This window comes from Schistocerca piceifrons, chromosome X (genome assembly GCF_021461385.2).
Source record: "Schistocerca piceifrons isolate TAMUIC-IGC-003096 chromosome X, iqSchPice1.1, whole genome shotgun sequence".
Classification (NCBI taxonomy): Eukaryota; Metazoa; Arthropoda; class Insecta; order Orthoptera; family Acrididae; genus Schistocerca; species Schistocerca piceifrons.
The window spans coordinates 24,541,369-24,558,440 of NC_060149.1; the positions used below are offsets into that span (position 1 = coordinate 24,541,369).

Consider the following 17,072-nt stretch of genomic DNA (forward strand, 5'->3'; position numbering starts at 1 on the left):
CAGACAAATAGGGCATCTCCATTGAACACATAGCAGGACAGTGTGGACTGTTAAAATCTGTTTGACACGAGAGAGACGTTGAACTATGTGCCATGTCTGACACCATAAGACAGATACTTACTACCCAATGAAAATGTATTTACGAACTTTTAATGGTCGATTCTCGATTATGAATTTAGAATTTTCCTGCAGCCTGCGGGGGTGAAAATGTTGTTAGATTAATTACACTGTATACTAGGGGCGGCTACTGCATAGGTTTTGCAGGTTTGCGCTACCCCAAAGGAATAATTTTGTCCAACTGTGTTTGCCTTCTGAGCATTATATACTAGTGGAGAAGTAGTGCGCCGAACGCCGAACGCAGCGGAGTTGGACGGAAATGTGCCGACGGCGACAGTGGGTTGCACTGTGACTGCAATTGAGGACTAAGGTGTCTGACAGGGGTTGCAGGGAGCGGGGGCAACGCTTGGCAACACTGTACTCGTATGCGGGCCTTGCATGTATATACACCTCACGTTGGCCACCCTGTCAGCCGCTGGAAGTGCGCCCGAACTCTTCCGAAGGGAAACGGAACTATCGGATCTTCGAACAAAGTGAGATCTCACGCCACTTTATCAGTTCAGGTGCCGGCCGGGGTAGCCGAGCGGTTCTAGGCGCTACAGTCTGGAACCGCGCGACCGCTATGGCCGCAGGTTTGAATCCTGCCTCGGGCATGGATGTGTGTGATGTCTTTAGGTTAGTTAGGTTTAAGTAGTTCTAAGTCCCATAGTGATCAGAGCCATTTGAACCAGTTCAGGTGTAGCTGCGAGTGAATTAACTGTTTCCTGTGTGTTGTGTTGGTTATTTTAGCTCGTGCTACAGTGAATTTTGAGGCTCAAGTGACAAGTGAATAAGTGAAATAATGAATTAGGTAATGTCATTGCTCTCTGAACCCTTCAGTTCACGGAAGTTTGAAGAAAAATTATAAATCAAGAGCCTAGGTAGGCCGACTCTTGCTTTAACAATTTCGCAGACCGTCAAAACGAAAAATCGCCAATTCAGTAGGTAATTTAACTCTGAATTGTACAACAAGCATGAATGGTTGTGTGGTTGTGACATGAAAAAAGCCTTATTTTGTTTTCCTTGTTTATTATTTGGAGGAGATCTTTCATGGTCTAAATACTTAATCTGTGACATTCAACACCTCCATGACAAAATTAGAAAACACGATCTTTCTTCAGCCTATGTAAATAACGTTTTGAATATGGCAAGTCTAGGCAATGTAAATATAGCTACCCAATTAGACAGTGGGTACAGAAGGTCCGTGGCATTACACAACCAAAAAGTTACCGATAATAGGTACATATTGAATCTAATTATTAACTGTATTCGTTTCTGTGGTGCGTTGGAAATTGCCCTTAGAGGACATGATGAGACTGATGAATCACCTTCCAATCCTGGTGTTTTTCGTTCCTTGATTCATTTTAGTGCAGAATTAGACTCTGTATTAAAATTGCATTTAGAGAAAGCTACAGTTTTCAAAGGAACCTCAAAAACCATTCAGAATGAACTCCTCCAGTGCATGCTTCAAGCCTGCCAAGAGGAAATTAGGAAGGAAATTAAGGGGGCTGAGTTTTTGGCCGTAACAGCTGACGAAAGCAGTGAAGTAGCCTGTGTTTTCCAGATGGTTATAGTATATATAGGTACATCATTTACAGAAAACCAGTTGAAAGATTTTATGACTTCATAGCACCAGAAAAGCATGATGAACATTCTTTGGCAACGTCCATCATCGAACAGATATATCATCATTTGGCTAATTGTCAGCATAAGCTAATAGTGCAAACATATGATGGTAGAGCAGTCATGAGTGGTTTGTCACGTGGGGTGCAGGCACTTGTTAAGGAAAAGTTTCCCAATGCTTCATACATTCATTGTTATGCCCACCAATTGAATCTCATTATGCTTAAAGCCGCTTCCATTAATAAAAATGTGCCAATATTCTTCGCTAAACGTCAGGGACTTTGCAGCTTCTTTTCAGCATCTCCTCAAAGAACAGCATTTCTCGACGAAATAGTACGAAAACGACTGCCACGTTCAGTGCCCAGTCGTTGGAATTTTCAGTCAAGGAGCGTCAATACTGTTTTCGAATATAGGGAAGATATTATCAGGTGCATGAATAATATGAGCCAGGGGGAAAAACTGTATAATGAGAACACGATCCTGCAAGTCTGTGGCTTAGTAACAATTTTGAAGGATGAAAAGTTCATTTTTTTGCTTTCATTTTTTCATAAAATCATGATCCATTAGGATATTTTGTATAACGAGCTACAAAAAAGGGATATTGACCCAACTTACGCACAAAATCAGCTGACAGCTTTTGAGCGTGAAATTGCGAACATTAGGGAAGGAGTGAGAGAAAATTCAACAGGTTTACACGATTACCATAAAAGAGGGAGAACTGAAGATGGAGCAGCAATGTGTAATCTACTGCGGGAGGCAAAAGAAGTATGTCATGTCATAAGTTACGAGGCAAAAGAAACATTCAAGCTCACTGGACACCTAGTTGCAGCCTCTTTCTACCAGAGAAATTCGCTACTTACTCTTCCAGTTTTCCAGAAACTTCTTTCAGAGCTGCTATTGAATGCTACTCTTTTTGGAAGCAAAGAAACTTCGAACAGAACTCTTCGTTATTTATGGAAGAGAGGAGTTCAAAAGCATGTGTGGAGCTTTGAGCTTTCTGGATTACATAACAGATAATAATATTTCTGATACACTGAGCGAATCGGCCGGCCGGAGTGGCCGTGCGGTTCTAGGCGCTACAGTCTGGAACCGAGCGACCGCTACGGTCGCAGGTTCGAATCCTGCCTCGAGCATGGATGTGTGTGATGTCCTTAGGTTAGTTAGGTTTAATTAGTTCCAGGTTCTAGGCGACCTATGACCTCAGACGTTAAGTCGCATAGTGCTTAGAGCCATTTTTGAATTGAGCGAATCTGTGAAGCTCCTAAAAGAGATAATTACAATTACAATGACCACATCAGAGGTGGAACGTTTTTTTCTTCGCTGATACGCATCAAAACCTTCTTGTGGAATACTACGGACCAAGAAAGACTATCAGCACTCGTGGTGCTCTCTATTGAAGGAGACCTCGTTTTAGGAATTGCAGACTGCAATCAAAGAATGATCGAAAGATTTGGAAATATGAAGGATAGAAGAATACAGTTCCTGTACAAGTGATCACCACCACATCCAAATTTAGAGATAAAATCGAACGGCGTTATCAGCCTGCTGAAAAGGTTAGTAAGGCACGCCTACCACTTTTTGAGTACGTAGAACTGCGGTTGACTTTAATTCCTTTTATTCTGCAAAAGTAATACTTTTTTGTGTGTACACCTTTTGGTTTCATTATGAGTAGATGCAGGGATGACACGAGCGAGCGGTCTGTTTATATCAGGCATTACATAAACAAGAACAGTGGATTGATTTTCTCTCTTTTGTTGATGTTTTCCTTCGTGAGCAAAGTGCACCACCATGACGAGCCGCCACTGCCGTATACACGTGCACATAAACCAGTCGTTCCTAGAAAGTTCCATCCCTCAGTACGTTTATAAGCTAGCTTCATACACGATAAAATCGAAAATACCCTCTGGCACGTGGTTCACCATTATTTGGATCTTGAAATCGCAGATGTAGGATGAGAGGAAGAAAGAGAAAAGTGTAGTACTTGATATGAAACGTGAGGAAATTAGCGTATGATTTACATTGCATCAATTTGATTACGTATTTCTAGATTTCCGGAAAGCTTTTGACACCGTTCCTCACAAGCGACTTCCAATCAAGCTGCAGGCCTATGAGGTATCGTCTCAGTTGTGCGACTGGATTCGTGATTTCCTGTCAGGAAGGTCGCAGTTCGTAGTAATAGACGGTAAATCATCGAGTAAAACTGAAGTGATATCAGGTGTTCCCCAGGGAAGCGTCCTGGGACCTCTGCTGTTCCTGATCTATATAAATGACCTGGGTGACAATCTGAGCAGTTCTCTTAGGTTGTTCGCAGATGATGCTGTAATTTACCATCTAGTAAGGTCATCCGAAGACCAGTATCAGTTGCAAAGCGATTTAGAAAAGATTGCTGTACGGTGTGGCAGGTGGCAGTTGACGCTAAATTACGAAAAGTGTGAGGTGATCCACACGAGTTCCAAAAGAAATCCGTCGGAATTCGAAGGCTCGATAAATAGTACAATTCTCGAGGCTGTCAATTCAACTAAGTACCTGGGTGTTAAAATTACGAACAACTTCAGTTGGAAAGACCACATAGATAATATTGTGGGGAAGGCGAGCCAAAGGTTGCGTTTCATTGGCAGGACACTTAGAAGATGCAACAAGTGCACTAAAGAGATAGCTTACACTACACTCGTTCGTCCTCTGTTAGAATATTGCTACGCGGTGTGGGATCCTTACCAGGTGGGATTGACGGAGGACTCGAAAGGGTGCAAAAAAGGGCAGCTCGTTTTGTATTATCACGTAATAGGGGAGAGAGTGTGGCAGATATGATACGCGAGTTGGGATGGAAGTCATTAAAGCAAAGAGGTTTTTCGTCGCGGCGAGATCTATTTACGAAATTTCAATCACCAACTTTCTCTTCCGAATGCGAAAATATTTTGTTGAGCGCAACCTACATAGGTAGGAACGATCATCAAAATAAAATAAGAGAAATCAGAGCTCGAACAGAAAGGTTTAGGTCTTCGTTTTTCCCGCGAGCTGTTCGGGAGTGGAATGGTAGGGAGATAGTATGATTGTGGTTCGATGAACCCTCTGCCAAGCACTTAAATGTGAATTGCAGAATAATCATGTAGATGTAGATGATTAGCAGCATCTATTTGTGTAAAAAGAGGACAGAGAAACTATTGACATACCCTTCTTGCCAGCTGGCTTTTCTCCGCCGCCCTTGCCGCCCTTTTCGCCGCCCTTGGCACCTCCGCCAGCGGCTTTCTTCTGTAAAAGCCAAAAACAGTCCAAACATTACCTTAAAGTTTTTACTGCCTCACACGTACCCTGTCACTCCAAAAATTTTCGAGACTGAATAAACAAAAAAATAGAGAAACATTAAGTTGGTGGTTTTACTCCTTCAGGTATTCTACATAGTCTCCCTTCACTTGAGTGCAACGCACAGAAGGTTCATACAACTAGATGAATCTGTCAGAAAAGTCGTTCTATAGGATATTGTTCAACTCGCGCGTCACATTGCCTTGAATGTCCGTTACACAGTCAAAATGTGTCCGTTATGCAGCCAATACGATGGCCCTTCGTGTGAATTGATTCATTTTGTCGTTTTGTTGTAGATACGTATTGATAACACCAAGTGTCGTCACCTGTGATGATTTCTTCCAGATTAGATTAGATTAGATTTACTTTCATTCCAATTGATCCGTAGTGAGGAGGTCCTCCAGGATGTGGAACATGTCAGAAAAACAACAATACATGACAAATATTTACAACGAAAACAAATAAGCTAATGTACCATTCCACAGGTCCGAAGTGGAATGATCGTCATTTTTTAATGAACACTATATGAAAGTCATTTTACAAATACTAATGCACTGAATTTAAAATAAAAAAGTTTTTTATTTATTTATAAGGTAATAAACATGTAATACAACTACTATAATACTTATTCACAATGAGCACATTACTGCACTGAAATGGTGCAGAAGTTAGATTGTACTTACACACACACACACACACACATTTACAATGAACGCATTACTGCACTGAAATTGCGCAGAAGTTATTTTATATATATATATATATATATATATATATATATATATATATATACAAATCAGTTGGTTTTACTGAGAAATTCATCAATGCAGTAGAAGGAGTTGGCCACCAATAAATCCTTTAGGCTTCTCTTAAACTGAATTTCATTCGTTGTTAAGCTTTTTATGGCTGCTGGCAAGTTATTGAAAATGTGTGTTCCTGAATAATGCACACCTTTTTGTACAAGACTAAGTGACTTTAAATCCTTGTGAAGATTATTCTTATTTCTAGTATTGATTCCATGAATTGAGCTGTTGGTTTGAAAAAGTGATATAGTTTTAATGACAAATTTCATTAAGGAATAAATATATTGGGAAGCAGTAGTTAGTATCCCTAGTTCCCTAAACAGGCTTCTGCAGGATGTTCTTGAGTTCACACCACATATAACTCTTACTGCACGTTTTTGTGCCCGGAAAACTTTAGCTTGGCTTGATGAATTACCCCAAAAAATAATCCCATATGACATTATGGAATGAAAGTAAGCATAGTATGCCAGCTTTTTCATTTTTATATCCCCTATGTCTGACAAAAAGAACTGCCCGCGTTTTTCATTTCAATCAAGTCGCGGCAGGCGTTCACAGTCGTTCTTTTTGTTCGGGAGTCAAGTTGTGCGGGACGAACTTTAGACACACTTTCCTCTTCTTCAAAACTATTTTAGAGAATTTACTGAACACTTGACACTGAAATGTTGCTCCACTGCGATTTGTAACATAAGAACGTTGATACACTATGGCCGCACATCCACTACTTAACACTGTCTGCTTACAACTGACTACTCGAATGAACATCTGTTATTTACAGTTGTTAGTTCAAGCTACCACCGTAGTTACTGTGTTGGCGTCGCTTATACACCAGGAATAAACTAAGTCTCAGAACTTTTTGGATGAACGGTGTATGTTAAAGTCGTAGAACACGTTTGCTGTCGACAATAAGTTGCTCTGCGCGTGCACGGGATTCCAAACCACAGAAATAGCGACAACACAAGCAAATGTAAATCAGCTGATACGAAAGTGAAATATATTGTTACCACATTACTTCCACATAAAACTGATACAGGTAAACTAGCATCGTCTGCACACTGCTATCAACTATATGTTAAAGAATAAGGTGGCAGTGCACTGTTCATCTTCGTCCCACCCTCGCACCCTCACCCTCCGCCACCTATTCTTCTTTCAGAACTTCAAGTTCATCACTACTCCTTCCTTTCTCATATACATTAAATAAATACATAGTAACGTAATTAAACGACATAACATCCGTATCTCTGTTGATCCATTGTGGACGCGGGATAGTGGCTGGTCAAACATTTAACAAGGAAAATTGTCAAACAGCCGTGCAATTTGAGAAGTTATTTTATATTCACAGCCAGTTTCGGTAATTCAATATGCCATCTTCAGGCTCCATATGCACCTCATGTATACACACTCAAACATATCGACATTGGCATGCTGGAGCCGTGTATTCGTATTTCAAGTGCTTCCTTTGAAGACTTGACAAGGTTGTGAAAATAAAAAAATTCACGGCTGTTTGGCCGTTTTCCTTTTTAAATAATAACACCCATATGGCGAATGGCAATAGAAGACAACATTTTTAGATGAAAGGCAAAACTAGCGGTAAAGTTGGTAACACTACACAAAAAACAAAGGCCATCTTTACCCACGAACATACAGACAATTGTGATGTGTTTCACATCAAGAAATGCATAGTTCTGCAAGGAAATGTGGGATCAGGCCAGAATCAACAGTGTAAAACGAAGGAGTAAATCAAAAACGTGCAAGAGGATGTTTCCTGACGTGAACGAAAACTAAGCATAAATATAGGAATTAAAATCAACGTTTTCTTTAACTAACTGTTTTTCGATCTGGAAAGCAAGTCTAATTGTAAATATCTTTCATTACCGACCGTTGATGATGCTTTATTTCAATAAAACGAAACACGTTTGGTAACAAAAATAGTATTTTCTTGTAGTTGCAAAACCGGATTTGAAATACCTTCAACAATAGCCAAGAAACTTCGTAATAAACTGCTAAACTGTTTCTCTATTGAAATGAGGTACCTGCATAAATTTGCCAGTAGATGTCACTTTCAAGCTGTTTGTCTTGACGTTGTATCCGGAAGCTATGTCGTGGATAATAATAAAGGAAAGTCTTCAGCAATCAGTCTGTCAGTCTGTGAACTGTATCCCAGAAGAATGTCAAGGCGAAATCAGTAAATTGTAATGCGATATTTTTACATGCAGCAAACAATCATATTAGAGGGTAGCTAGAAGGCGTCGTTTGAGTGACTATAGTTGTGGGAGAATATTTAACTTGCTTGAGGTGGGTTAAACCATCACCTTCTATTCGAGATCATTGATAGTGTCATAAACTGTGACGAAAGCTGTTACAGCCAGATAAACAGCTATGTATGAGTGTAAGTGTATCGTGGAGAAGAGAATGAGATACACTACTCCCGCACAAATTGCTTCTAATTTTGCTAGTGCTTCTACCACACATGTACCCTCAAAACTAAGAATTCTCTCCACTGACACCTGTATTACGTCGTTTCTGGCTGTAGGGTGCATTTGATATTGTGGTCAGGATCATCTGAAATGTATGAGGATCATGAATATATCAGCATAACTAGAAATCCTGAATGGCAGCTAACCAGCTGAGAATGAGGATCACATTATTGTGTCCAACAGATATTAGATTGTTACAGTTACGATATATGTCCACTGATAGCCAGGAATGGTGTAAGATGGCAGCAATAAAATCATGGCACACATTCGTAGTGGAATGTGGGTACATAGTGCTGATATGCATATTCGTTGTATGGTTTATGCCCTTACAGGTAAATTTCTGCCGTTTTTAGATATGTTCACAACAGATTGCATTTGTTGTTTTCTTATCACCATTGGGTTCTTTATTTTTGATTTGTACTTTGTACCTCACATAAAGATCTGATGGATATCAATTACAATGTAGTTACTGAAATTAAGACAGAACGTACACAGCAACAGCGCATTAAAAATCCACATATATGGTAGAGGCAGGGCTCGAAACCGTGACATCAACTTCTTTGTTGCAGCTGGACTACTCTGAAACCACAAAGACCAGCACCTTCACAATTTCTGAAAATTTTTGTGAAGAGTATACCAAACACACACAGGCTATGCAAAACTATCTGTGGTATCCATTCGCCAGTAGTGGAGCAAACTATGTACCAGTCTGTTCTCCATTGTTGTCAGATGTATCCAAGATGGCGGCGATGGCGCCATCCAAGATGGCGAGCTGTAGACTTGGCAACAGTGCATGATGTCATCCAAGATGGTGGCTGTGACGTCATCCAAGACGATGCATTTTGGCAGGAAGACAGGTCAAATGGGTTACCTACACTAACCTAACCCCCTCTCCCCACCCCTCCCCAAGAAAGTGGCAAGAAGTTCAAATTCCATCAGGACAATGAAACTCACCTCTACTAACGTAAGAAAATATCGGGAAGGTAGGTCACTTGGGCTACCTCCACTAACCTAAGCCATCCAACTGCCACCTCTTCCTAGGAACTGACAGGAAGTTTGAATTTTGGAGGGAAGATAGGTCAATTGGGTTGTCTCTACTAATCTAAGAAATTGGCAGGAAAGAAAGGGCAGTTGGGCTACCACCACTAACCCAAGTCATCCGATCTCCATCTCGTCCTAGGAAATGGCGGAAAGAGGACTCGAGCTGTGCTGAATGTAAGTCTTTATTTTGCATGCACTATTTATTGAAACAATTAGAGACAGTACCACCATCAAGTGTAATCACCATGGGGTTCAGAGCCCAACTGACCTAGTACACAGTACAACCACCAGAGGGCACTGTCGTTCATTCTGTGACATAATCCAAGATGGCGGGGGAAAACGGAGGGAAACAGTGTGGTCGCCATGGGGTCCAGAGTCCAGGTGACCTAGTACACAATACTGCCCCAAGGGGGCGCTGTCATCCGTTCTGTGATGTAACCCAAGGTGGCTATCTGGAGGGGAAAAAGTACTCAGCCTGCAGTGAGCTGCTGAAGAGAGGAAGGAGTGTACTTTATTTATTTTGGAACAATTTATTTAGGGATGGGTTTTAGATAGCATAATTATTACACTGACACAAAACACATGCTCTGACATGCTTGGGGTCATGCCACACAGCCTACAGACCTGTAAACTACTCATAAATTACTGAAATAACGCTCTGCAGACACGAAAACAACTCATAAATTACAGAAATAATTTCAGTACACAGCGCACAGACATGCAAATTCCTCCTAAGTAATGCAGTACACTGATGAGCAAACACTAAATCAATTATTAAACTGTCCAGACCACCAATAGCACAGCCTACAGACCTGCTTGGAAAATAATGCAACAGACACGCAAACAATGTGTGCAGGCACTGCCCACTGTCCCCTGTCCACTAGACCGCAGAGGAGGCTACCGCACAAAATCCCAGAAGTTGGGATGCACTGGCAGCTGCTAAGCCACGCACTGGTGCCCTTTTGGGTCCCTCAAGCATGAGGCAGCAGCATCCCTTTCATACTTGACGCCTGAGAAATTCCTCTCGAAATACATGATCACCCAGGCACCATTGCTGATGCGACCGGACAGGAGCGATGACCTATTTGCAGAGCACACTCTCCAAGGGAGCATGCACATCGATGACGCCGCGAGCCACTGCTGGACACAGGCCAGCACAAGCCATCACGCTCACGCCGCTGTTGCCTAAGAAGAGGAGGTGAAAGTTGGGTCTGTTTTTGGGTATAGAGTTACAGTTTTTCGAGCACTATACTGACATCACAGAACTCCAAGGCGCACTCACGCTGATCCCATATGTGAGACGCCTCTGGGAAGCACGTGTATTTACCGTTGCTCGTGTAATGCATGCAGGTACTGACGTCACATAATAACACAGGGTGCATTGTTCCTAGCGATCCTAATGGGACAAGCAAGCTGAATCTAGCCATGCATGCGTACCCAGCGTGGCTCACGCATCACGCAAAATGTTCATCCTGCTATCAATATACATCTCAGAAATGTTAAATGTCCTCACCACTAAAACCCTGTGCACCCTTGTGAAAACATTGTTAATCATAAAAGGATTCTTGTTGTTTGGAAAGAGAGCACTCTCCAAGCACAGATGGGTATGTGTGTACCATGTCAATAGCTGTACTTAGCTCAAACGTCAGAAGCCCTTAATATCTAATGACTGATACTATTTGGAGCATATCTGATAGCACTATTCAAAATGACCTCTGTTGGTCATTAGATATTAAGGGCGATGAAGGCGATGTTGTATGTCCTTTCATGCAATTACATTAAGCCTGTCATACTAATTAGACCTTTTTTGGGCAATAGCGCTTAGAATTTAATGTACTAGCTTTACTCACTTATCCAAGCGTAGTCATCAAACACTATCATGGACTCCAAGTAACTGAAAAATGGGTTCTTCGACTCCAATATTTTTAGCATGCTTCTAGCTGATGGTATTTAGTCTGTCCTATGTGCATGCGTTTTGACCATCTGTGGAATTTGTGATCCCACATATAAAGTTTCAGTCTAACCATATTCTGTAATTAGATAAAATCGTACTCGAGCTAGGACATTATGCATACACAAGCATTAGCTTCCTGCATCTTTGACCTGGACAAAGGATCACTTTTGTAATACATTTAATGCCAATCACATGGAAGAAGACGATTTCTCAATTTGCACATGTGCATTTCTTTCTGACATTTTCACAGCATAGCTGCCGGCGCTACCTCAGTTTACCTGAGAACCCATGGCCACTGAAAGTTGGCTGGGGTGAGGAAGCACGCTTCTGACGTTTGAGCTAAACACAGCTATTAACATGGTAAACACGTACCATTTATTTTACATTTTATGTGAGTCTTTTGCACTTTTTGGCATTCTGTATTAATGTTACACCATGCTTCATTAGGCAGTTTGTAGTTTTAGTCAGTTCCAAAGAAGTCGTGGTTATCTGCGCCGAAACCTAGGTCAACATTCGGTTTCTATTTGCAATCGAGGCGGATTCTTTATAATCATTGAATAGAGCATTATGATTGCATTTTGTACAGATCACCATATTGCACTGACAATTAAACCCCGTAAAGTGGTTTACAGATCGTCAAAAACAGAAAGACACTTACTCAATTACACTGCTCTCGCACTGAGGACAGGAGCTTGAATAATAGAGCGCAAAACAGATATCCAACCCAGCAATATATATCACTGTGTACTGTCTTGACGTAATAAACATACAATCCATATCCTGCGTCATACAAAATCCACACAATTACATTTTCATACACATACTGCAAAGACAGACAGCACCATATACACTCCTTGCAGCACTACATATTTCCGTGCGAGGTCGGCGGTCACCCACCCTCAACAGGTGACCAGAGTGCCCGCAGCAGACTGAAGTCACTCTCAGAACTGTTCTACAAATTCGGGCTCATTCCCCCTCGGCACAAACGCGTTACTGTTTCTGGTCCAGACATGCTTGCTTGCTTGCTTTTTCTACACCCATCTCCAGACTCTGGGATTACAAGAACACATGTGTTTTCCCATGGTTTGCCATCATATTATACCATTTTCGCGGTACTTCTCGATATCAAGTACATAGTAGTATCCTAACAATCGCTAACGCAACATAATTCCGAAGATACAGACTGGAAATTATTTCTCCACATACCAGAAACTTTAGCTAGGTGGGGCGTGCTATAAACCACTGTCTAACGTGAAGCTTGTCACTCCTGCGGAGACATTTATGCAGAAGCTCCAAAAAAATAGAGAAAACTGATATTTCCACTCGCGAATACTGATGTCGGTGATGTAGCAGATTCCAAATGATCCCTATAACTTACAAGGTCAACGAAAATGATTCTCATGTCTAGACAACTGGCAAACGTGTCTTCCACATGCTAGATGCACACTCCAGAATCGATCTTCTCTCAACTAAATAAAGGCGCGAAATGTGCAGAAGCAGTCAACCGAACAATTTACATGGGAGGGAATATTTGTCCAGGGCAAACACACATCCATATTCAATCTTCTCACATTGCCACACGATCACGAAAGCTATCCAACATGTACTAAGTTATAGTTCGATATTTGTTCATCTAGAAGATAACACGGTTAAGTCATCTTCATTCCTACACTCCAACAGGCCTGTCCATTCAGCTCCTACCATTAATGGAAAAAGTGAGTCACCAGTACTGATCGCAAAGCACGCACAGGTAGAACCATTATTCTAGAAAATCGGTCACATATATATTTTATCCCTGTACTTAGAACTAAATGTTACGATCACGGTCTAAATTAAATGACAGTATACAATGAGCGAAGTATCGGAAATACACCCTGTTGATGGCCGTGGCTCTGGAAGTAGAAATATCAGTGCCATTCTTATGACATGATATACTCTTCCCTTTGCTATCACAGTACTCGATGTCAAATACATACCTTCCTTACGAATGGACGTAGTCATTTCCTTTGCACATGTCGGAACACAAACACATACTTCATAAGTCTGATGCTCAAGGCGATCCTATCATGCACCCCCAACTACTAAGTATAATACTTCATCAATACCTGATCGCTGCCGATACGAAATAATACTGACAGAAAATCAACAATGGGTGGATATGTCTCGTAAATTTTTGTTGCGAGTGTTACCATCATGTCTTAGAAAGACAGGTTTAATCGTCTTACATACCGCCAGACGCTAAAAACACCCGATTGCCGCAACTACTGTATGTTACTGCCATAAGCGGTCTTGCACACAAGGACCCATTTTAAAAGCTATATTGGCTTTATAAACACACATATGGCATTGCCCACGAATCACGTGATTTTTCCAGACAAATACCGAGACGGTGAACGCTGGAGTGTATATTATCAGACTAGAGGCTTCGTTACACGTAGCCCATGATGCAACCTCGTCATATAATCGCTGAATTTTGAAAGTGATTCAGCTAAGGAACGTGGTACGAAACCGCCATTTGCAACCCCCCCACACCGCCGCCACCAGACATTTCTCCAGTATTTGTAACATATTCTGTCTCAATACCATGTCAGAGATTCTGCGATATATCCACAGAGTTATAGGCGATGACTGATGGAGAAGGATCACAAACAGCAGTAGAAGGTGTGCTGATTGAGGTAGTAAGAAATGTACACTAGCTTTTCAGATCTCTGGTGCTAAGCTATCTACTAGAAATGATGTCTATGATTTGGAATCAAGTGTTTCCATTCAACCACATTCATGCATTGAATCCTGTGGAGAAGTCTTTTAATGATTAGAGCCACAAGTGAATCATATTTCTGGTACTCTCATATCTCCAAAAGAGTCACCTTTCTCGAACCAGTCTGCTACATTCAAATTCCCACCACGTTTCAGGTAGCCCCTATGCTTCCTGCAACTGCCCCCTCAGACTCTGCGCTACTATCCCTGCAGCTTTGCGCAAGTGATCTTTCCAATGTAAGTCGGAACTGAGTAGGGGTTGGAGTAAAACTATATCTACCACCCGTGTAGAAACAGGCGGAGCTGAGTTACTGTGACAGAACTGTGTTTTGACCATTCGATGGAAATAAAGCCTGCTCCTGCAACTCAAGGTAGTATAACAGACAATACGGGACCTGGGGGAAGAACGTGGATTTTGCTACTGCATTGTGGTGCTTTCCAAACTACAAGCAAGTACACACTGCATCGTTGTTTGAAACATTTTTTTTTCTGCTGTAACACGCTTCGTACACTGCCATATATTTTGTTTTTCTGCCACGACTTTGAGGTCTGTGTGATATTCTAATTTTGACATTAACACATTCTGATCCATTGCCTCTCGCAGAAAACTAGACGTTGCATTGTGTAAAGCATCTCGTTACTCCAGTTACCATAACATGCAGCACTCACAGGATTATTTTAAATAAAAGACAGTTACTACATAAGGACACTGGAAGAGTTTGGCGGCGTTCAAAAACTGCTATCAAAAAAGTTATTGACTACCTCTACATTTAAACTCATCTTTCACAGTGACGGAATAGCTGATGTCTCCACATTCCGTTTCGACTGATTCTTCATATTGCATTCATGTATGCGATCACTGTTTCGGTGCTATCTGTTCCCACAAGGTGTTGTCTCTCCACCAAAACTCTTTCTCCAACTCACACAAGCTATGGCAGTCGCCAGCCGGAGTGGCGAACGGCACTAGGCGCTATAGTCGGGAACCGCGCGACCGCTACGGTCGCAGGTTCGAATCCTGCCTCGGGCATGGATGTGTGTGTGTGTCTTTAGGTTAGTTAGGTTTAACTAGTTCTAAGTTCTAGGGGACTAATGACCTCAGAAGTTGAGTCCCATGGTGCTCAGAGCCATTTGAACCATTTTGATGTCCTTAGGTTAGTTAGGTTTAGGTAGTTCTAAGTTCTAGGGGACTGATGACCTCAGATGTTAAGTCCCATAGGTATAAATTGACTGAATATGCAACGAGGTGTGGGGGAAATTGAGGAAATACTTGCGTATCTTCTGGTTGGTGCAGAGCAATTTGTACATGGGAACAAGTATGAAGCACCAAGAGGAATCTGAGAAATCGTCGACATGAAAGCAAAGGGAATCAGGGAGGCGGTAATTTTTTTTCTGTCGAGGCAGCATTATACTCTATGTCTATTGAGGTACCAGTGATACACGCAAGTTGGCTACAGTATTTGACACTTCTCAGGAAGACAGAGAACCATCCGCCCCTATCCTTATATGCATCTGCATTAAAGGATGACAGAGAGTTAATGGAGTGATCGATTGAGATGGAGCTGTAACGATGTACAATTTAATGGTAGACTGGTGATGCATTCTAGAGAGGGAGAAGATGCTGTAGGTCAGTTTTTCCACTGTTCTCTCGGGATGCATCAGTCGTGCGCCACAGCCTGCATTCAACTCATATACAGCCACTTGTTCTGTGTGAGATTTAAAGCACTGTCTACTTGCGATCGTTAACTGTAAACCTGTCGGTCATCAGAACTTTCATCTCATGTGTGATGAAATGTGACACATTCCTCTAAACGAACTATTATTTATGCGATGTACTCCATCCCCCTGTCGCATCTTGGGTGTAAAATCAAGACTTCAGCTTCATAACTAAGTTAGCAACAGGTGCTTGTGAGGCACTTCAATCCCCGTGTATACGTTTGCATGACAGATGTGCTGTTTACAGAGTTAGTGGCGGAATGACCTGTAATTTTGACATGTCGGGCGCTGCTGCTATGCGTTTATCTGTTTCCTTGTGAGAAGTATTCCCCATTACTAACCATAATTTTATATAGAGCTGATGCAGGCAGAGTATAATTTCTGAAGCGTGATCGGATGTGAACAGCAGATGCTATACATCTCTGGGGAGCTATATTCTGCTCGTAATCACACACTGTCAATGTTTTAAGGAAGTAGTATTCTCGTTTTACGGTTGGATAACATAGTTTATCGTAGAGAAACAGGGAAGAAGGAAGAATTCACGCACTTGAAATATATTTCTTTCATTGGAATATTAACAGCACTACATTGTAGCCCGTTTTAAGTGCGGAACGTTGTAGCCTTAGTGGTGCGTGTGTTTATGTTCTCTCTTACCAATACCTTCCAGCTACTGACCCTACACTCTGGAATAATACTTTAAAACTAATAGCGTTGTTGATTTACGTAAAAACGCTCCGAACTTCCTCCATCTGGATTTCCATCGCGCATAAAAATCACCCATTTCTTGTTCTTCTTCACTTTCTGCTATTACATCACAACACTTTCAAATCTGTTACTACACATCGAGAAGGAGTGCTAACCTCCCCGACATGGGCTCATCTCGAGAAATTTTGTGCACTTGCATGTGCGATGCCTCGGCAAGCTTCATTCATTCGCGAGATGTGAAATGTAGTGGTCTGCTTGTGGTCAGCCTCAGATTAAATCGGTAACGATGCTGCAGGGCAAGTTGGTCAATGACAATGTGATTTGCGGGGGGGGGGGGGGGGGGGGGGGGGTTCAGTCTATAATTTTACCCTAAGACTGCGAGAATGCTCTGTGACTCCCATCAGCATAGAGAGAGATTGTAAATTGAGCATTATGCTCAAAGTGTTAAAATATGTAGTTCACTGTTTGATATACTTTGATGATGGATGTGTTCAAGATTTAACAATGCATGAACGTACTGCACGGTCGTCTATCCACATTCGCAGTCATACTTGCAAAGTGGAGAGGGGGTGGTTTAGCTATGATACTGAAATTGGGAAACATGCT

The 17,072-nt window shown here is 41.7% G+C and overlaps 1 protein-coding gene across 1 annotated transcript in view; it reads right to left on the bottom strand.

Annotated features, from left to right (window-relative positions):
- The window catches only part of LOC124722162, a 182,239-nt gene that overhangs the window by 21,819 nt on the left and 143,348 nt on the right, over positions 1 to 17,072 (bottom strand). Inside the window, exon 4 of the mRNA XM_047247364.1 lies at positions 4,890 to 4,968. Within this exon, the coding sequence (XP_047103320.1) occupies positions 4,890 to 4,968 (79 nt within the window). The remainder of the gene's footprint in view (positions 1 to 4,889; positions 4,969 to 17,072) is intronic.